Source organism: Monodelphis domestica, chromosome 2 (genome assembly GCF_027887165.1).
Source record: "Monodelphis domestica isolate mMonDom1 chromosome 2, mMonDom1.pri, whole genome shotgun sequence".
Classification (NCBI taxonomy): Eukaryota; Metazoa; Chordata; class Mammalia; order Didelphimorphia; family Didelphidae; genus Monodelphis; species Monodelphis domestica.
Window position 1 is genome coordinate 231,681,837 of NC_077228.1, and position 22,381 is coordinate 231,704,217.

General features: G+C 38.9%; 1 protein-coding gene across 2 annotated transcripts in view; it reads left to right on the forward strand.

Moving 5' to 3' along the window:
- The window catches only part of NPLOC4 (NPL4 homolog, ubiquitin recognition factor), a 59,657-nt gene extending 38,149 nt beyond the window's left edge, over positions 1-21,508 (forward strand). For both annotated transcript variants that reach the window (XM_007482873.3, XM_001379809.5), the window contains 5 exons: positions 3,849-3,920; positions 8,027-8,122; positions 11,129-11,245; positions 12,993-13,095; positions 18,554-21,508. In XM_007482873.3, coding sequence (XP_007482935.1) covers positions 3,849-3,920; positions 8,027-8,122; positions 11,129-11,245; positions 12,993-13,095; positions 18,554-18,711 — 546 coding nt within the window. In that variant the 3' untranslated portion in view covers positions 18,712-21,508. The remainder of the gene's footprint in view (positions 1-3,848; positions 3,921-8,026; positions 8,123-11,128; positions 11,246-12,992; positions 13,096-18,553) is intronic.
- Positions 21,509-22,381: the final 873 nt, after the last annotated feature.

Genomic DNA, 22,381 nt, shown 5'->3' on the forward strand with positions numbered 1-22,381 from the left:
GGGGGGCATAATTAGAAGTTTGTATTTATTACCTTGCTACTCTGAGTTTATTTTCTCTTCACTGTCCAAAGCAGACCTAAAGTAACTGCCTAAAGTAAAAGGAGTTTTTAAAATTTTTGTGATGTTTGATTGAGTAATTGAATTTAGAGAGACTGTCAGGGAGAATAGCTGATTTCTGAATATCTCATAAAGGAGCCTGAAATACAGCCTGGTTTCTGGGTATCAGTGATTTTACTAGTTTTAATAGTATCAGCTTCCTCTTTAAGCAGAAACCTCTGGCTTGCTAAGTCTGACTTAATAGACTTGAAACTATAGTATGTATTTATTCGTAATTTTAGTTAACTGTATTTGGAATAGAGGAAGGATAGTGAGGAAAATCCTCTGGATGAGGATAGAGTCTAATCTATAAATTTGGGGTTTGAATTGGGCCATTAGGAACCTTTAATATTTATTGATCATTAAGTGTTACATGCTTTTTAGCAGCATAGAATATATTGAAGATGTAGACCTTGCCTTCTGAACACAGTAAGGAGGGAGCTTATGCTTAAGTTAAATGCTTTGCTCAGTGCTAGGCACATTAAAAGTTGTATAATAAATATTTTATGACTTTTTTAGCAATGCATATCACAACATGTTTCCTCAAGCTGTGCAAATTTTTGAGCAAATACTTGTCATCACAGAAGATCCTGTTTGCACCTTATTCTTCATAGAAAATTTCAGAATTAGTCAAGTCAAATAGGGAATTTCTCACAAGTTGAGTTAAGATGACTTTTTTCTCATGAAAAATGATCCTTTTTTGTTTAACATGTCAGACAGAGCCCTACTTTTAAACTAGAAATATAAGAGGCAGCAAGGATCTTGTTCTTTGTACTCTAAATGAATTTAGGCTGTTAGCAAACCCTAAGGTTTTCAGGAGATGGAGTGTTTCCTGTGATACTCTATGTTCTCTTCTTCTACTTTACTTTTGAACTCTATGATGGGAAATTCCAGAGGAAACTACTAATGTCACTAATTTCCACTTCTCACTATTGCAATGGAAAAGAAGCCACTGTCTTAAAGATCTCATTCTCCTTTTCTAAAACAATATGGTACCGTCCAGTGTGCAGTTTCCTGCTCTCTTGTCTCAACACAGGCTGCTTTTGGTCCCCCCAGACATACACACACACACACACACACACACACAGACACACACACACACACACACAGAGACACACACACACACACTCTCTCTCTCTCTCTCTCTCTCTCTCTCTCTCTCTTTCACTCTCACACACACTCACATGCACTCACTCTGCTTTTTTTCTTTTTTTCCTTGATTCCCACCATCTGGTGCCTTTGCTTCCAAGCAGCACATAGAGACCGGGAAGCTTAGCAATGAGGACCTTTGATTTCTGACTCTTCCTTGTATCTTGCTACAAGTGGAGATAAAATTGCTGACACTTTGGTGGTTGCCAAACTTAGAGTTAAGACATCTCCCTCTTAGTGCACTTGGTCTGACATTTGCTAAGGCCCATAAAATGTAATTGCCTATTAAAATGGTACATGGGGTTACAGATTGGCTGGCAAAGGCATTGAGGCAGAGGAAGAGGGAGAAATAGAAGTTACCTGTTTTCCCTAGGGAAGAGAGGGGGCTTCAAGTACCCTTATTTTTTGGGGAGCGGGAAGCAGGGTTCACTTAGGTAGTTAAATTGAGAGGGAATCACATGCCATACACAAAAGAGAAGAGGGGGCATTTAACATGAAAATCCCTGGAGGGGAAGAAAGATTAAAGTGAACAGGTGCTGGAAAAATGTTTCTGCATATTAGAACTTAATTAGATTTGAAGATGATTTCCAGATGGGCTAATTATGTGTGTTGTTGCAGGTTATTTCTTGTAGGGGCAAGAGCATATTTTTGGAAATAGTGATTTAGTTTGATTGGATTTGATTCCTGCCTACCATATCACATCGATCTAGAAGCTGTCTCTTTTGGGGCCCTGAGATCCCACTCAAAAGGTCCCATGTCTTAGATTACTCCTGTCAAAACCAATAGAACCTGAGAAAGCTAATGCCCCCCAGCCACCCTGACTACTATAAAATAACCCATAAAGACAGCCACCTGTCATGTGAATGGATAAATGATTCTTGCCCAGATTGGTAAGAAAGTAATTTCAGCTATGAAGGGAAGAAAACTGAAAGAAGTGTGACATATTTCCAGAAACCTGCCTTTGAATCATAGTGGATTATTTGTAAATTTTTTATTTTTATTTTCAGTTCTAAATTCTCTTCCTCTCTCTACCCTCCCCCACTGATTGAGAAGGCAAGAAATACCATATCCCTTATACATATGAAGTCAGGCAAAATATTTCTATGTTAGCCACATTGCCCCAGGAATGGGTGGGGGGAGGAGGAGTGGTGGTGCAGAATAAATAAATGTGCTTTGGTCTGTGTTCAGAATCCTCTGGAGCATTTTTCATCATTGAGTCCTTTGGAATTGTTGTGGATCATTGTATTGGTCAGAGTAGCTTTGTCTTTCACACCTTATTATCAATAATGTTGCTGTATACAGTGTTCTTGTAAGTTCTGCTCACTTTACTTTGCATCAGTTAATAATTAAATTTCTTTGGGGGTTGAGCTGAGTCTTGACGAAAGAGAAGAATTCTCTGAAAGAATGAGTTGGAGAAGGAGTATGTACTCCACATATCAGGCTTGGGTTGGGGTGAGAGAACAACTCAATCTATGTAAATGTGGAAGTAACAGATGATAGAGAATAAAATTGGGGAGCAACTCAGTTTGAGATAGAATGTAGATATGACTGTATAGAAAGACCTCATGCCATAAAATTAAATTTTAAATGAGAGGTTCACATAAATTTCCCATTCAGATAATTGGGTTGTTTTAGCTTATCTTGTGGTGATTGCTTCAGAAAGCAGAGGTACTGACCCCCTCTAAACATCTTCTAGAAAAGATGCCAGTATGTTGGATGATATCTTTGAGCCACACTGCACACCTCATAAGGATCTGCTTGTAATCACTTCAGTATCTAAAAGCTTCAATAACAAACTTTTATGTAGGGCCCAATAATTGGAAATTATGGATATGTAATGTATATATGACTCAATGAATGATTTATATAATAAGTGATCATTTAGATAGAAAAATGAATACCCCTCCCCCACAGAACCTTTAATGAAAAGCGTCAATTCTTATGAATTTATTTCTTGTGCTATGTTTGAACTCAGAATGTTTGACATAAATCAGATCTAATTGTCATGTTATGATTAATGAACATATGCTGGCCATTTTTCCCCATAATTAAACTTTATGTTCGAAGCATCTGACAAAGCAAAATAAGTTTAGACTTTGACAGATTGTCAGAAGATTTTTTTTTTTAGTTCTGTGTATTTTTTGTATGTGTGTGTATTCATCTGTATGTATGTTTATCTACTACCACTCATATTAAAATTTTTAAAGGAAAGTTTTCAGAGGTGTGAATGGAATTATTTGGTAATTAAATGTTGCTTGTAGAAGACAACAAGGGTACAAAGGGACCCTGAGTGGAAGAGATACATATCATTAATCTGTCTGCTTTTTTGCTTAGCCAACTCATAGGACTCTCCTACCCTCTGGAAAGGGAGCAGAGAAATGTTTAAATTCATGATTCCAATAGTGTCTTACTATGGTAGTATGTCTTTATCATGTTATGACTGTTTTAAAATGCTCCAAGAAATTATGGTAGATGGAGCAATTGTGAAAATATACAATTATAAAATAATTGAAATTATTCCAAGGCTTACTATGAGGGAGAAATATCCTCTCCTTCAGTGTTCCTATATCAACAGTGCTTAACCTCTGACTTTTTTCTTTTAGGACATAGATAAGTTTGGTAATGAGATCACTCAGCTGGCCCGCCCCCTCCCGGTGGAATATCTGATCATAGATGTAAGTGCTTATTCCTTATATTTAGTCTTTTGAGTTAGTATTGGAAGCTATAATATGCCATGGAACTTAGATCACATATCATGAGGAGCTCTGAGCATGCCTAGAAAAGTTCCCTTGATCTTCCCATAAGTTTTCAGTTTATATGATCAAGAACTATGAAATTCTTTAATCTGATCACAACCTCTTATTTCATCTCCACCTGTTGTTTACTACACCTAAAGCTATTCTTCAACTTATTCCTGACCTCTCATCTGTCCATCATCCAGAATTTTTCCAGGTGATCAATCACCCTTGCTCTTGCTGTGTTCACCTCCATTTTGTGCCACATGCACTAAGGATATAAACACAAAGAATGAAGCAATTGCTATTCAAGGAGCTTAGGCACTACAAGGGAAGACCATGAGTGTATATATAGAGTATTATATGTGAGGAACAGAGGGGAGACCATATCCAGAAGGATAGACTGTGGAAAGGATGTCCACTCATGTAGGTGGGGGCCAAATTTTGAAGAGTTTTAAAAGGCAAATAGAAAATTTTGAATTTGATCCTAGGGGCAATAAGGTCCCATTGAAGTTTATTGATTGAGAAAAATGACATAATCAGACCTGCATTTAAGGAAAATCACTGGCAACTTAAAGGAGAATCAACTGAAATAGAGAAGAAACCAATTAGGAAGTTGTGGCAATTATCTAGGTTAGAGGTGATGAGCACCAAAAGTAAAGTGGTGGCTATGTGAGTATGAGATGCAAGTTGAGGTAGAAATGGCAAGTTTTGCCAACTGACTATATTGGATAATAGAGAATGAAGAGTTCATGATGCTGAAGTTATGAAGCCGAGAGACAGGGGAAATGCTGGTACTTTTAAGGGGGAAAGAATAAGCATTTTATTAAGCTCTTTCTGTGGGAGCAGCTAGGTAGCATAGTGGGTAGAGTGCCAGGCCTGGAGTCGAGAGGACCTGGGTTCAAATTTGGTCTTAGAAGGGTTAGTCACACTTATGTGTGATCCTGAACAAGCCATTTAATCCCAATTTCTTAATCTTTGCCACTCATCTGTCTTAGAATTGATACTAAGAAGATAAGTGTTGGGGGTGGTAGGGAAGCTCCTTCAGTCTCTGTCAGGAATCTTAAATTCAGCATGTCCAAAACAGAATTTTTTGTTTTCCCATCCAAATCTATGCTTCTGAATTTCTCAGTTTCTGTCAAGGGCATCATCCTTCTCCTAGTCATCCAGGTTTACAACATCATTGTCTTCCTTGTCTTCTCTTTTTCTTTATAGACTTCACCATGGCTCACTCTTTTCCCCCACCCTACCTTCTCTCCTTGGTGCATTCTTCCCAGAACATCCATTTTGAGGAAGAGTCCAGGACAGCCATCATTCATTCTCTGGACTTGATCTGGCATATTCTGAGGAGGCACCTTTTCTCCTCCACCTCTCCTTTTAAGCTCCCATTTCCTTGTCTTCTCCCCTTGAGATAAGCTCCTTGAAATCAGGAAAGTGTTGTCTTTGTTTTTTATTTCTTTTCCCCACTGCTTAGTACAGTGCCTGGCACATAATGAGCACTTGATGCTTCTTGTCTTCTCACTGTCTCTTACACATCTGATCAGTTGCCAAATGTCCATATTGTCTCTGCATCATCTTATATCTGTTCTCTTCTTCCTGTTCACAGTCAGCACCATAGTTCAGACCTTTAGCTCATTGCCTTTTATATCTGAACTATTGCACTAGCAGTCTATTTGATCTCCTTTGCCTCAGGTCTTTCCCCAGTCCAATCCACCTTTCACGTAGCTTCTAGAGTAGAAGCTGGACAAAGGTCAGAACATATTAGAGGCAAAATGTATTGGCAGTAATAAATCCAATATAACAGAGAGTATGGTATCACTGACCTTGTCTGAAGTGATTAGGTTAGAATATCAAAGACTTTCATTCTTTTGTTTGTTTCTTGCATTTCTGTTGGGCCAAGGACTGTATTTAGACTCAGGGTGGGTTTGTGACTAAGGCAGGAAAATATCATTGTATTTAGAATAGTTGGTTCCTGCGAGTAGACCCTATTGACAGCCCATTCCAATTGATAGCTCCAGAGAATATATTTATTACGCCATCAGTAAAGGCATCTATTTTTTATATTACCTAAGATGTAATTAAGTAGAAAACAGATTGATGTAACATATATTTAATGTAAGTTGGGGTGATTTGAAACCAAATTTATGAAATGCCTTTCTGTCTCCTTTTTAAAAATGAAGTTAAACCTCTTGCTGCAATGAAATAGTTGTTGATTCTGCATTTTGTGTTCAGTTATCCAAGTATGGATAGTTCGTTTCCCTGTAGCTAAGATCTCTGTTTGCATCAAATCACCAGAGCACCCTGGGTAGAAGAAGATATATAGCAAAAGGCCAAATAATGCAAACCCATAGAAAGTAGGTGGTAGCCAACTCAATAGGAAACTAGAACATTAAAACATGTTCTGTTTAGGTAGGGAATTTCTAAAGAGTGACTCATTTTAAATGAACTCCATTTCAAGTCTTAATGTTCCCAAATAGTCCTCTGTGTATTCTAGAGGTGTGTATAAATCTGAATCAGGGTGGTTTAGGGGCTTTCTAAGTTTCTGGATCTAGGCTAGAACCAGGTCAGTCCCTTATGTAGTGAAACGTGAACCGCTGTTGCCATTCAGTAAGTCTCTTGTGTTGAGGAGTGGCCACCAGGTCATAGAATGACAGCTTTGTATCTCAGGCTCTGAGGCCTCTTCAACTATAGTTCGTCAGGGGAGAGTGGTAATGATGAATGATGGTGCATTGGTTCCAAGTTCACTTACCACCTGCCCATTCCTTTTCTAAATTTTAAATTTTAAATAGGATAATACATTCCTGCACTTTTGTTTGTTTCCACCCTTGGCCATTGCAACATGGATCTCAAACCTAAAAAGATTTTTGAAAATCTTACTGGGTTCCAACTATAGATTCTTTTGATGGTTCAGCCTTTCCTCCTTTGGCAACTGGCACAGTCACAACAGAATCCCAGGCTGGCTAGCCATGAAACAGTTCACTGCCTTTGCCTCTGTAGAAAGCTGAGCAGAACAACATTTCCAAGGCTTAGAAATAGTCCCGAAGGATCCTGAATGGCCGCTCTAAATCTAAGATAGGTGTAATCTGCTACTGCTGTAAGTGTCATATTGCAGTAGAAAAGCTGTGTCAACCAAAAGGTGGTTAATAGCTCACACATGGGTGCTTTCATGGGGAGGGCATCTGCCAGTAGGAATAAAAAACCCTATTTGTATTGATTCCTGTACGTTTACCACTGTCCCTGTCACATGTATTGATTGTATTTTAGATTTAAAATGTTCTTTGTCATCACTTAAAGCTTTCTGAGCCAAATGAAAGGATTGAGACTCGGCTTTTGGCATCAGCTCTTTAGTCTAGGCTCTTTCTTCATTGAGGGAGAGAGCAAAGAAACTGTTCCTTATGCTATTCACTTGCCTTTGTTTTCCTTCCCTTTTTGCAAAGTACAAAGGCTGCATGGGAACTGTTCCTGGGCATTAAAAACCATTATCCATTGCCATTAATGGTTCTAGCAATCTGGCTTAAAGTCATTCCATTTTCTGAAATTGTCACTGGTTGGGTCTGCAGGTGCTCCCAAACCCAGGCATATGAATTCAAGCCTCTTAGTGCTTCCCAGAGATATTCTCTTGTCCTTCTACTCACATAGCTCCCACTAGCAACTGATGAGTTGGAAACCACCTTTTAGTGTATAGATGATAACAGAAAAACAATTCTATTAAGAGGCAACTCATAAAGTGGACTTTATAAACTGTCCCTTCCTGCCACCGTGATAGGGACCAGAAAACCCTGCCCAAATTATGAGACTTTACTATAATTTATTTTACTCCCAGAGTCTTATAGTTTCTCAGTCTTCATTTGGGAATGACTCTCATAAAAGTTAATTTTTTATTTCATTGTAAGAATTTCAGAAACTATTTCAGAATTGATACCAGCACTGTATAATTCTTTGGGGGCATGTAAGTGCTCTGAGCTGAGTAGAAGTATTGGAGCAGCATCCATATCCCTGTCATATAACCTGGTTTACCCTAGATTCATGTTTGTTTATTCTCTTAGATCACGACGACTTTCCCCAAGGATCCAGTTTATACTTTTTCTATTTCACAAAATCCATTCCCTATTGAGAACCGAGATGTCCTAGGCGAGACACAGGTAAGCTCCTCATCCCCAGAAATATATTTGTAAAGATCTGAAGATTGACCCTGTGTCAGTAGTATTTTTCCTGAAAGTGCCAAGTACTTGATCTGTCCCTCTTATTCATGCCTCTCAGAGAACTTAACCAGACCTTTGGTATCAAAACAGACAGTTTCGATCTTAATTGCTTATAGGGCCTGTGGCTTCAAGTGACAGATTATTAGTTAGATCAATCCCTTTTAAATCCCCAGAAGCTTATGAGACCTTGGAGGCAGGACCCTTTTCAATTGACATTTCACTTTTTCCAAAACTCAGTGGTTATGTTAGATACATTAGCAACAGTCCTATTTTATTAATTGAAACACACTAGCGCAGCTAAAGAATTGTAAACTATTATTATTGGTCTCTGTGAACTGCCTTGAATCCTAAGGTGCCATTTTTCTGTTGTATTTCATAGATAAATTACAGTAATTAGAACAATCCATATTTCATTTCTTTAGAGCTGAGATGCCATCTTATTGTTGTTTTCATAGACATCTTACAGTAATGAGAATAATCCATATTTCTTTGGAGCTTCCATAACTAATATTTCTTTAAGCATATTTCTCAAAGGAAATCTGTAAAGAATTATTGTTCCTTTTTTATAATTGAGGAAAACCAATGTTCTTAGAGCTAAAGTGACTTCCCTTGAGGCACACAGCTAAGTAGTTTACAGAACCTGTCACTTCATTACACCACAAGGCCTCTTTCATTGAAATTCCTTTATCATTGTTTTATCAGAGATGGAAATGATAGGAATGATTGGGACAAACAAGCCAAACATCAAGCACCAAGCTGTTCTTTTTAAAAAAAAAAGTTTTTATCAGTATTTTCCATTTGGTATTATTCTTTATTATGTTTTAAATGCTAGGAATAGATGTCCTAGGCCTTTGCTACATTATATCATTCAAGTTTTGACCAGTGGAAATAAAGGGCAAATAGTGAACTCTTCTGCCAGTGTGTACATATTTTTTTTTCCCATTTGAATAAGTTTATTTAGTCAATTTAGAACATTATTCCTTGGTTACAATAATCACATTATTTCCCTCTCCCCTCCCCCCACTCTTCCTGCAGCCAAGGAGCAATTTCATTGGTTATTACTTCTGTCCTTGATCAGAACCTATTTCCATGTTGTTGTTTACACTAGGATGCTCATTTAGAGTCTACATCCCAATCCATATCCCTTTGACCCATGTATTCAAGCAGTTGGTTTGGTTTTTTTTTTTTTTTGGTGTTTTTACTCCCACAGTGTTTCCTCTGAATGTGGATAGTGGTTTTTCTCGTAGGTTCCTCTTGAGTTGTTCAGGGTCATTGCATTGCCACTAATAGAAGTCCATTACATTCGATTGTACCACAGTGTATCAGTCTCTGTGTACAATGTTTTCCTGGTTCTTCTCCTCTGCTCAATTCCTGGAGGTTGTTTGAGTCCCCATGGAATTCCTCCACTTTATTATTCCTTTGAGCACAATAGTATTCCATCACCAACATATACCACAATTTGTTCAGCCATTCCCCAATTGAAGGGCATCCCCTCATTTTCCAATTTTTTGCCATCACAAAGAGCTCAACTATGAATATTTTTGTACATTTTTTTTCCTTATTATCTCTTTGGGGTACAAACCCAGCAGTGCTATGGCTCGATCAAAGGGCGGACAGTCTTTTAGGGCCTTTTGGGCATAGTTCCAAATTGCCCTCCAGAATGGTTGGATCAATTCACAACTCCACCAACAATGAATTAATGTCCCAACTTTGCCACATCCCCTCCAACATTCATTATTTTCTTTTGCTGTCATGTTAGCCAATTACCTCAGAGTTGTTTTGATTTGCATTTCTCTGATTATAAGAGATTTAGAACACTTTTTCATGTGCTTATTAATAGTTTTGATTTCTTTAACTGAAAATTGCCTATTCATGTCCCTTGCCTATTTTTCAATTGGAGAATGGCTTGATTTTTTGTATAACTGGTTTAGCTCTTTATAAATTTGAGATTTTAGACCTTTGTCAGAGGTTTTTTGTAATGAAGGTTGTTTCCCAATTTGTTGCTTCCCTTCTAATTTTGGATGCATTAGTTTTGTTTGTACAAAAACTTTTTTAATTTGATGTAATCAAAATTATTGATTTTACATTTTGTATTTTTTTCTAGCTCTTGCTTGGTTTTAAAGTCTTTCCTTTCCCAAAGATCTGACAAGTATACTATTCTGTGTTTGCCTAATTTGCTTATAGTTTCCTTTTTTATGTTCAAGTCATTCACCCATTCTGAGTTTATCTTGGTGTAGGGTGTGTACATATTTTTAAAGTCATTTAGCAGGTGTTGATTTGTGAATAAAAATCTTACAAAGCAATATGAATCAAGTATGTTCATAATAAAGTTTCTTTCTAAAACAGTCACTTCTGTAGTTTTCCAAAGGTGCTTCATAGACTTGGTCTTTTTTCCCCAAATATATCTCCAAAACAGATTTTAGAGTGTGAGAGAAAATTCTCACTTGTGATTCTCCCAGATATGGTTTCCTGCTTAAAGTCTGATGAATCTCCTGCCACCCCCATGCACATATGTGCCCATGGTCCAAGGTGAAAAGGTTCAGATGGGTAAAACAAACCAAACATTAGTTTTTTACTCCTAAAGTGGAACTTGCCATTATGTTTAATTTTTTCCCTCCAGATGTGTGACATCAAAGTAAAGTAGAACCTTTTCCCCAGCTACTTGAAAATATATTCTATGAGTGCTCAGTTTCTTAACTACTTCATTAATTAAGTGTTATCATATCCCTAAGCTTCTCTTTCCAGAAGAGTATCAGAGACTTTCTTGAAACTTCTCTTTCACTCTGGAGCCCACATTTTAAATATCAATGTAAAAAACAACTTTGTACTAGCATTTTATTTGTTCAAATAAATCTAAACAGAGAAATTACTACTTTACTGCATACAGAGCTGGAGAACTGCAATGAAACAGTAAATCTTATTTTTTTTTCTCTGTAATTACTGCAGGATTTTCATAGTTTGGCTACATATCTGTCTCAGAACACCTCCTCCATTTTCCTAGACATCATCTCAGATTTCCATCTGCTCCTCTTTCTGGTCACCAATGAAGTCATGCCTCTTCAGGTATGTAACCCAAAGAGAAAATTCTTAGCTAGAAATGTAAGCATATGGAGTCTAAGATTGTCTTATGGGAGTGATATTTTAGCAGTGAGAGAGTTGCTTTTCTCAGCTACTTCCCCTTAAGTATTCTCCACAGCAGATACTAGAAGTAGCTCTAGTTATCCGCAAAAGAATTTAGTTCTGAAATCAGTTTCCCAGCTTTTCTGCCCTGCAAGCATTGAAAATGTAGAGTGACTTTTTGCAAAGAGAATATATTTAATGATTGTAAGTTGAATTTTCTGACTTTGGAATTTTCCTTGGGAAAGCTTAATAAGTTTGCCAGGCCCTTGGAGGTTACCGGTAGCTTATCTTTTTTAATTATGTGCTAAGCAGAACCAATTCCATGCTGTCCTAAGGCAGAAGACATTAGAAGTACTAGAAGTAAAAATTCCTGACATAATTCGAAATTACAGCCCCAATTCTTTTCTCTTATGTCCCCCCTTCACCAAAATAAACTTTAGTGTTATTATATTGGCATAGAGAGCTTGGCTGATTATCAGTAAAGGAGTTAACATCTACATAGTTGGTGTTTTCTGATTAAAAAAAAAGGAAAGAGGGGAAAAAAGCATGTTTTACACATACTGAGGGTTAGAGACTATAAGCATGGTACAGAGCAGTTAGGCTAACAATGGGCAGCTGGAGATTAGGATCAATCAGCATTATAGCTGATATCCTTTAGCTGTGGCCTTTCATTTCTGAGAATATGACAAGGAGGAGGCTAACAGCATGTTTAGAGTTTCCCTTGAGTTAAACTATTGACTAACACTACCTGTAGTCTTTAGGATAGATTCCTGTAAACAGAGGTAAAGTAGGTTGCTGCTGCCTTTCTGCCTTTGCACCATGCAAGTTGGCACTTTTTATTACATGCTGCATGGCTGGTCTTCACATCTCCCATTTTGTCTGGCAGCAACCTCATTTGTCTTCCTTTAAAGACCAGCCTTGCTCAATTGATCCATATGGTTCACTTTCAGCTTGCTCTTTTCCTCCATAGTTATGTCCTGTACTTAGACCTCTCAGTTTCCAATCTGACCAAACTATCTGAATGAATGAACTTTTCAGGTCACTGCACTTTAATATCAATAGAAATGTTACTAATATTCACCTTTCCTCAACTTACCTATAAAAAAATACTTTGCAGATGAATAAGATATGACAAAGCATCCTTTGTCTGGTTGTTCAATTGTTAAGAGTCCTCTGAAGACTTTACCTTTTAATTTTGTGACTTTTAAAATGTTCTGTTAGCCTAGAAGGCCTTGGGCATGAAGTGTGTTTTGAAAAGAACATAATCCCCAAGATAAGGAGGAGCTGAATGGGGGGAGGCAGGGTGAGGAGAAAGCTACATTTACATCACTCAGTCAGCTCATATACCTATGTCTAACTCTGTCGCCTGGTCCTAAGAATATGAGCCCCCAGGATAAAGGATCTTATCTTTTATCTCCTATGATCCTGAACAGCCTGTCAGTACATGAAAGACAGACACAACATCCCTCACTTGGGGGTTATTTAGGCAGGATTTAGAAGCTTGATTTAGCATATACATTGATAGCCCAAAGGATATGTTTTTTTGAGTTTCATGGTGTGGCAACTATAGGATTTCTTTAATTCTCTCAGAAGTTTGTCCTTTCAACAAGGGGCATAGGAATCTATTAGCTACATCTTTGTCTATACTTTACAAAACAGGTTTAAACTTACTCATTTTGGGGTCTTTCAGGACAGCATTAGCCTATTGCTGGAGGCTGTGAGGACTAGGAATGAGGAGCTAGCACAGACTTGGAAGAAATCTGAGCAGTGGGCCACCATTGAACAGCTCTGCAGTAAGTACCTACATTCTGCTTCACAACCCCAGCACCTTCTGTGTCTCAATTCTGGGAGCCATCATGCTCCCTACATAAAAGGAGAAACAAAGCCTTGCAATCTCTAAGAACTACTACCACTTGGTGTTTTATAAACTCAAAGAGTTTATTTCTTTCTATTAGGAACTCAAACTTGGTGGAGTTTGGGGGTATTTGTGATAGAGTAGGTCCAAACTAAAAACAACATCAATGACTTATTTTTAAACTTCTAAGAAATAGCTTACCAAACAGAAACTTGGTATTTTGATAAGCACTGTCTTGGCAAGAAGCCATATTTGGGCATTTCTGGTCAAGAAGAATGTCTCATAGACCTTTCTTCACACATATTCATCTTCAAAGGGTCCTTGGCAGGGGTAGTTAGGTGGCACAGTGTATACAGTGTCAAGCCTAGAGTCAGGAGGACCTGGGTTCAAATCTAGCCTTGGACACTAGTATGGCCTTGGATAAGTCAACTAATCCTATTCCCCTATTCCTTGCCCTTCTGACTTAGAGTTAACTTTCTTAGTATAAGTTCTAAAACAGAAGAGCAGTGAGGGCTAGGCAATAAGAATTAAGTGACTTGCTCAGGGTCACACAACTAGAAAGTATCTGAGGCCAATTTGAATCTAGGTCCTCTCAACTCCAGGCTTGGTGCTCTATCCACTATGCTACCTAGCTATACCAATTTAGCTTTCATTTTCAAGGCAATTTAGGTATATGGACTGTTTACCAGAAAGTAATCTCTTTGGGATCTTAGCAGTGAAGGGAGCCCATTATTAGTACAATGAGGTGCATTCTCAACTGGTTGGATTTAAATAGTAGTCATTATTGGCTTGATGTCAGTTTGGAGAGGGAGGTCTCCAGTGGACCTCACTGAAGTTTAGATGAAGGAAGAGTGTCTAGATAGCAGCTCACCTTAAAAAGATCTTTAGACCTTAGTCAAGTGTTGACCCACATGTATCAGTAGTGCAGTGTGGCAATCAGGAGCACTTAAGCCATCTTAGAATGCACTGAAAGATGCAGACTTTATATCCATGTCCAGACTGAGAAGATGGAGATCCCACTGCCCTTTAGACTCCATATGGAGAATAATGTTGAGCCCTGAATGCTTAAGAAAATCACTAAGATCATTAAGACTATTAAGAAGGCTGCTGTGTGTACAGAGTGGGGATTATAGATCTAGAGCTGGAAGAGACCCACCTCTGGGGCCATCTGATGTAATCCCCTCATTTTACAGACCAGGGAGCTTACATAAATAGTCCCTAGTCACACAAAGTAGAAAGTGTCAAAAGTGGGATTTGAACCCTAGTCCCTTGATTCCAGAAGAAGTATTATGGTGAAGAAATCCAATCTTTTGTTCTGTGAAAGTCAGTCAGAGGAACAGGGGATAGCTTGGAGAAGAGAAAACAAATGGAAAAGGGGGTAGCTAGGTCATACAGTGCCAGGCCTGGAGTTGGAAGGACCTAGGTTCAAATCTGGCCTGAGAGGCTTCATAGCTGTGTGACCCTGACAAATCACTTAATCCCAGTTGCCTAGTCCTTGCTGCTCCTCCGTCTTAGAATTGATATTAAGACAGAAGGTATGGGTTTTTAAAAAAGAAAATAAAGGGAAGGGCAGGGATAACTGTTTTCAGATATTCAAGGAGCTGACCCAGAGAAAAGGGGCTAGATTTGTTCTGTTTGGCCTTTGGTGACAAGATTAGAAATAGTGGAAATTCTGAAGAGACAAAGTTGGCTTGATATAAAGAATAACTTCCTAGCAATTAGAACTATCAGCATATAATGAGCTGACTACCTCTCATGGTTGTGAGTTTTCCTTCACTTAAAGATTTCAAGCAAAAAGTCTAGATAACCACTTGCCAGGTATTTTTTTACGGGTTTGGGTTGAAATTGGATCAGATGGCATCTGAGATCCAAGTTTCAGTGAGTTTGTGAATTTGCATTCATTAGAGTCCATTATAGCACCCTGCTGCAAACTTAGGGGGAGTGTGAACAGGAAGATTTAGAAAGTAAGGAAGAGTTGATTTGTGTGCAGAAAATGTTAATCTGATTTTTTAAATGACCCTTACCTTTCATCTTAGAATCAATACTGTATATTGGTTCTAAGGTAGAAGAATGATAAGGACTAAGCAATGGGGGGTAAGTGACTTGTCCAGGGTAACACAGCTAGGAAGTGTCTGAGGCCAGATCTGAACTCACGACCTCCAATCTCTGGGTCTGGCTCTCAATACACTGAGCCACCCAGCTACCTCTTTAGTCTTGATTTTTAAAAAGTGAGAAGTATGAAATCTTTGAAAGTGTGTCAGTCTGAGTAGCTCTGAGAACTTAGGGTCCTTCCTTGATTCGTAGATGGGGGGGGTAGGGGTGGCTATTTTCTCTTTTTAACTAACTAGACAACTATATTCAGAAGTCTTCATATTCTTCAGTATGACTTCTTTGATTTTTAGTTTTCTCTGAAGTGTAGCTGGCTACTTAAAATTATTAATATATTGTGTTTATATAAGCTTCATCTCGAAATATAACCCTTTTTCTTCTGCTACCTAGAGAGCCAACCCTTATAACAAAAGATGGAGAAAAAGGGGGGAGAAAAGTACCTAGTATTAATTGAGTCTGACAGTATATGTAATATCCCAGACCCACAGTCCTGCCCTTTTCTGTCTGTCTCCCTATCTTCCATCTTGCAAAGCAAAGAGGGATATGTATTTTCTTATTTCTTCAGGGTCATAACTGGCCTATAATTACACAGCTATTTGAGTTTCCATTTACATTATTCTAGTCTTATAATAACTTGTATATAACTTAAAATTGTTAAGAAGTGATCTGAAGCTGTTTTTTTGAAATCAAAAAACCAGTCCCCAGTTTTATCTAGGGGATATATATTCCCCTATAGATATATTTAACACTCAGAACTGTGAGAGGAAGAGGCGAGAGGTGATACTGCATAGGGATTCTAATCTTTCAACTAAAGTATTGCCCAATAGTTGGGTTAATTTACACATGTTTATACATGCATGTTAACAGAGCATCTTCACAGAGATTATTTCATTCGCATCCTTATTACATCCCTCTAAGGTAGGCAGGGCAGCTGTCATCTTCCCCATTTTTTTTTTAAACAACAGAGAAAACCTCAGAGAGGCTCAGAGAGGCTGATTGCCCAAGCTCACAGATAGTGACAGAACTAATATTAGAATCTAATTCTTCAGCCCCTAGTTGGCACCATGTCTACCTTCTTTTTATATCTAGGACCATCAATTATTTGGTCATTGAACATTTATTAATTACTTCTATGTGCCAACCATTGTGGGGGAGTCACAAAAGTTAAGTTAGGTATGGTTCTTGTCTTCAAGGAGATTTATAGTATAGTAGGGACTATGTAGTAGGAACCTCTTTCAGATATTTAGTATTTTAGGTTAAAAAGCACTGGATCTATATCAGGTGACCTAACTAGATGAACTTCAAGAACTTCAGACACATAATGTCACTGGAGAAGAGAGAAAATTTTCTTGACTAGTAGTTTTGACTGCTATAGTTATAGGTTCTCCAAATTTATATCCATATAGCACCTATCTATGTCATTCACTGGAGAGTGTCCCGCACACGGAGAGGTATCTCATGTTGTGTGTTAATGAGTTAGAAACCTTTAGAAAACCAGAATTTCCATCTTACTTGGTCACCTTGTACTTACCTTTCATCTTCTTTGGAAAACTCAAAACACAGTTCTTGGGATGAGAGGGGAAAGATGACTGGTTTTGTCAGGGAGACCTCATTTGAATCTCAGTGTTAGGTACCAACTATAGAACCTTGAGCAAATCTCTTAAATCATCATTGTATCCTGAAAAATGAAGATAATAATGGCACCTACCTCCTAGGTGCTATATATAAATGTTAGTTATCATCATCATTATCATTCTTTCAAACATCCTGGCAGAAATTCTTGTTTCCATTTTTATGAAACCAGAATGATAAATTAGTTTGTACCGGGTTGCCCTGGGAGGTCTTAGTGTAGAACCAGGAATCACCTTCAGTGCCCCAGACTTCTGGGCTAGTTTCATATTCATAACACCAAACTAATATGCCAGGGAAATTTCCCTAAGGTTTATTGAGTGAAGGAGAAGGAAAGGTATTTGACTTATATAGGAACAAAACTTCCTGAAGTTCTTTCCAGTACTTAATATTTTAGGTTAAAAGCACTAGATCCATGTCAAGAGTTCTAACTATATCCTCTCGTGCATGGCTAGGAAATAACAGCTTTCGACAGATCTTTCTTGTAAGAAGTAATCATGATTTGAGATAATTTCTGAGTGAAGGTTTAGGATCAACATGACTTGTTTGCATTTGTTAAGGTAATGTCTGCTCTCCAAGCCAGTTGTTAACACACTGTCATCACCAGCAAGCCTGCAGGCCAGGTTCCCTGAGAAATGGTTGTCACCAGTATGTGATAAGTCTAAAGGTCACTGAAGCTGTGCCAGCAAGCTACTGCTATATCAGTCATTCTTTTTGCTGCTAATGCTGTGTATCTCTTGTGGCTGCTCAGCCCTTGCTTCCTCAGTTTTGTGGATTTCCTGGTTACTATTTGATCATTTATTCTGCTTCCACCATTCTGGTAGATTTCTTGGTTTCTTTTTGTGAACTTTAATATTTCAGCCATCACAGGCCTTCTTCAGTCCTTTACACATTTCTCTTGCTTTACCTGTTTCATTACTGGAAAATAAGCTTGGTTTGAAGGATTCAGAAGGCCTAGTGCTTCCTGTTCATCTACTGAGGATAGAAGTGGGCTGAGGAGACAGTTGGGGAAGTCCACAAAGCATGAAGGTTGGGCCATTGGATGAATCAGATGCCAAATAAACAGTAAAATAAAATGGTGCTTATGTGTTAGAGGTCTATACTAGTTTGATATGTCTAAAGTCCTTTCGAGTAGCAACTTGGAGATCTTTCAGCAGTAGGATAGAGCAAGGTTGTATGATCAGCAAATAGTAACCAAGAAAACCTTTAGAAATAACTGACTAAGAGAAGAGATATGCAACCTCACAAGCAAAAGGAACAATTTTTGGTGTTGCGATAGCTTTAGCTACCTTTTGTGTTCCTCTTCCTGGTGAGCATCCTAAGGGATACTTGCCTTGAGGCTTGCTAGTGATGGCAACTCCGGGTAACTATTTGGCTAATGCAGGGATGGGGAAGTAAGCAAAAGCATTTCCTGGACTATAGGATAGAGTTGAAAAATAAAGACTGTACAAACCACAGCTGTAGTAATAGTCAGGGAACAGTCTCCACATGTGCACAGTATGGCCATATCTTTTCTTACATTTTGAGAGCAATTACTATCTGTAACATCGATATGATTATGAAAACTGGTCAGAATTCAGATGGGCTAGCATGCTTTCCCTGTTTTCTTCTCTGCCCTCAGGTGATGTGGATTCTCTGTTCTCTTCCTCTCCCCACAGGTACAGTTGGTGTCCAGCTTCCAGGAATGCATGAATATGGTGCCATCGGGGGTCCAACACATGCCACCTCCTCTGCAATGTGGGCTTGTCAACACTGCACCTTCATGAACCAACCAGGCACGGACCACTGCGAGATGTGTAGCCTCCCCAGGACCTAACACTCCCCACCATCCTCCTGGGCAAACCTGGGGACCAGACTTACAGCCCTCTTAGAAGCCAGGATCATTTCTCATGATTCTTCCCCTGTAATGATGCCCCAATGGTGGGCAGACCTGAAGAAGGGGAAAAGGCTACCCATGGGTCTCTGCGACCCACAGAAGCATCTTGGCACTGTTCTTTCCAGAGGGTACCCACTAGATAGAGGGATCCAAGGCTGGGTTTTCTGCCAGGCTGAATTTAATCTCAAAACTGGAAATCCCAAAACTATCCCCAATGCAAGAAAGTCAGACATTTAACCTCAGTTTACAGTTTTGCAATTTGTATTTGATAAGAACTATGCCCTTCTGTGTCCCCTGGAATTTGCTTTTCCTGCAGCCTTCCCCTTTCCTTTTGCAATTTTCTCATTTTTTTAATGCTCTTGCCCTTTCCACTTCCTCCACTCCTAGTCCCCTTTAAAAACCATATTGGCCCTCTGCCCTGTCCTTTGTTTTCTACTCCATTACCAGGTATTGGATGCCTTCTGACAGTGGCGGCTGCTTTTTTCCCCTCTTCAGCTTGGCCAGTTATCTGGTTAGAATGAAAACCAGAAGGGTCAGATGAGCTGTGTCTTGGGACAGGGGGCTTCCCTTGTTGATTTGCATGATTTTTCCCCCTTTTCACCTCATTCTTCCTCTCACCAGACTAGGAGGTGAGATTTAAAGATCTACATTGGTTATAATGACAGCAATTTGTAATTCTTTCCTACAGGCCTTTTTAGTTTGTTTTTATTCTTAAAGAGAAAAATACTGCACAAAAGGGGAGTGAGAGGCTACTTTCCACTTCCCTTTCCTTCTCCCTTCTCAAGCTTTCACCTTAATCAATCCCTTTTGGGGTGTGTGTTTGTGGATGGGTGTGTACGTAGATAAGTGTGGATCCACAGTTAGCTATCCTTTGAAGTAAACCTCAGTGCCTGAGTCTTTCCACCAAGCTACACAGTAAGGACATTTTTAAAAGCTGAAGGTCTAGAGGGGGGGGAACTGAAGAATGAGCTGCATCCAGGCAAGTGGAACACTGGAGCTGAGCACTGGAGTTGGGCTATTTTAGTTTTGTTTTGCTTTTTAAATTTTTAATTAATGCCATAGTCCCCTGGGTCTAGCAGAGGTAAGCTCAGCTCAACCGCAGTATTAAGTATTGTGTTCCCACCCACCACCTTCTTTCCTCTTCCTACTTCCTGAGCCCTGGGTCTTCTGATTCACTGGTATGTCAACTGTGGCAATCCCAGGAGGGAATTTAGGGTTCTGCTAAGTGTGAGGTCTGTGCAAGGACCCCTGAGAAGGCAGCCAAGGAAATAGAGAATGACAGCTACAGGGAAAAAACAGAGGGCCTAATGGGTTCCCTAGCATTTATTTACTGGCCTAAACTGCCTGCAGGTGAGTAAGAACATCATAACGCAACACCTCATGGAAATTCTTTAGAATTTCCCTCATATTGAGCCAACTGGCCTGGGCACCTTGTTACTATTTTGTCTTGATGCCAAATGCAAACTATCCTCAGCCATTTAGTATAAAGGAAAAGGGCACAGCTGCTAGAATGCTTCTATCACTTTTACACATCATGATATTTCTTGCATATGCTGAACCCTCTTTTCCTCTTGGGTTCTAGAGAGAATGTTTGCATCTGCTAGTTTGCATGTTGACTTCTGATGGTATCAGAAAGCTCAGTGTAAGCTTTGGCTGATATATTTGGGCAGAACTGGCTAGTGGCATTAGTGGTTTTCCTGGCCAAGGGTTTGCCTGGCCTGTAACTTCCTTCAGGGGCATGTGGTACTATTGCATAAGAACGATTGGAGCATGAAATCCTGCACAGGGGAGCACCTCTCCAAGGTAATCTATTCTAGAGCTATTGAAAATGGTTTTGGGGACTGACTTTTTATTTAGAATAGTAAATATCCTGATTAGTTCAGACATGCATCTAGTTCATAATCTTCCATTTGTGCATACACTGAAATCATTCATTTTCAACCAAGTAGAGACTTAACCTTGTTTCTGAGACATAATATCACAAATGTAGCATCAGATCACAAGAAGAAAAGGCCTAGGCTCCTCCTCTGCTTGCTCTAGTCTCCTTTATTTGCTGCTTTTGTTTCACTTTACTTTCAACCATTATTTTTTCCCTCTGAGAAATTCTGGCATTCACACAACTTTCTTTGTCCTTTTTATTTTATTTTTGTTTTGGTTTAACTGCCTTAGTTCAACAATGGACTTTGTGCCATTATCCAAAGAAAGCCAGTGAGGGCTTAATGAAGCTATACATAGAGCAGTGGGGTTGGTAGGAGGGCCAGGCTTCTGACCAGATCCTGGTCACTTCCTCCAACCCCACTGATTAATCTGAAGGGACAATTTGCCTTCCTAAATGCAGAAAGCCTGAACTGATCTTGCTTCTCCTACTTATAGTATAGACCATTTTCCCTTTGTTGTCCCAGCCAGCACATCTCCCTCAATGTAGCCCATTGCAATTTCTACACTAGAAGAGTAATGGTCCACAAACCAGGAAGGTGGTGACTGATAGGGCTCAGGGTAGAAGGGCTCATGCAGGCAGGTGCAGCAGCCTTTTTTGACAAGAAAGATGTTGATCTTTTCTTAGCCCACCTCTCTTCTCCCCTTACAGTTTTCATAACTAAAAACTGGCTCTCTGGGGGTGTTGGTGCTCCAGCTTTGCCTGTTTGCAGATGTGCATTTGTTGGATTTGGATTGGAGTTCTCTTAATTACAGCCCTGTAAGTGAAATCTAATAAAAGTACCTGAAATGACTCACTGGAGCCCCCACTTTGTTGTCCTCCATTTAATGTTTGTTTTGCCTTTTTCAACAAAACCCTCATAACAAATATACAAAACAAATTCCCATTTTGGTTGTGTCCAAGAGTATATTTTTTACTCTACATCTTCAGTCCATCTCCTCATTATGATTACCCATTGGTTCTCTGAAATTGTTGTTAGATACTCATTGATCAGAGTTCTTTAATCTTTCAAAGTTGCACACCTTTTAAAGACTCATTACATAAATTCTTTTGGTTCTGCTCACTTTGCATTGTTTTTCCTGTTTCCACATTTTTCTGAAATTGACTCTTGTCATTCATCTCTTATGGTATAATTCCATCATATTTATCTATTGTAACTTGTTCAACTATTGCCCAATTGACAGATGCCCCTTTAGTTTCCAGTTCTTTACAACAATGGGGAAAAGAAAACAACTACAAATAACTTTATACATGAAGGCCCCTTTCCTTGTCAGAGAGTGCAAGTTAGTGATTTTGGGGAGTAGTTCAAATTGCTTTTCCGAATGGCTAGACAGAACATATCTCTAGTAGCAGCAGTTCATTAATGTTCCTGTTAGCCTGCAATTTTTCCAATATGCCATTTTCCACTTTTGGCACCTTTGCTAGTATGATGGGGTTGCTTTATTTTGCATTTTCTAATTATTAGTTATTTGGAATTTTTTTCCCCAAAATTTTTGATTGTTTGAATTTCTTTCTTAGAAAACTGACTTTTCCTATCTCTTGATCATTAATTATCTTCCATTTACTGCTGAGGGTGGAACCCAGTGTCTTTCCCACCCAAATTATCTCCCTGGCATTAAAAAATTCACCACAGAATTGTGGCTTTTGTTTTCTAGTATTGTCTATCATTTATTT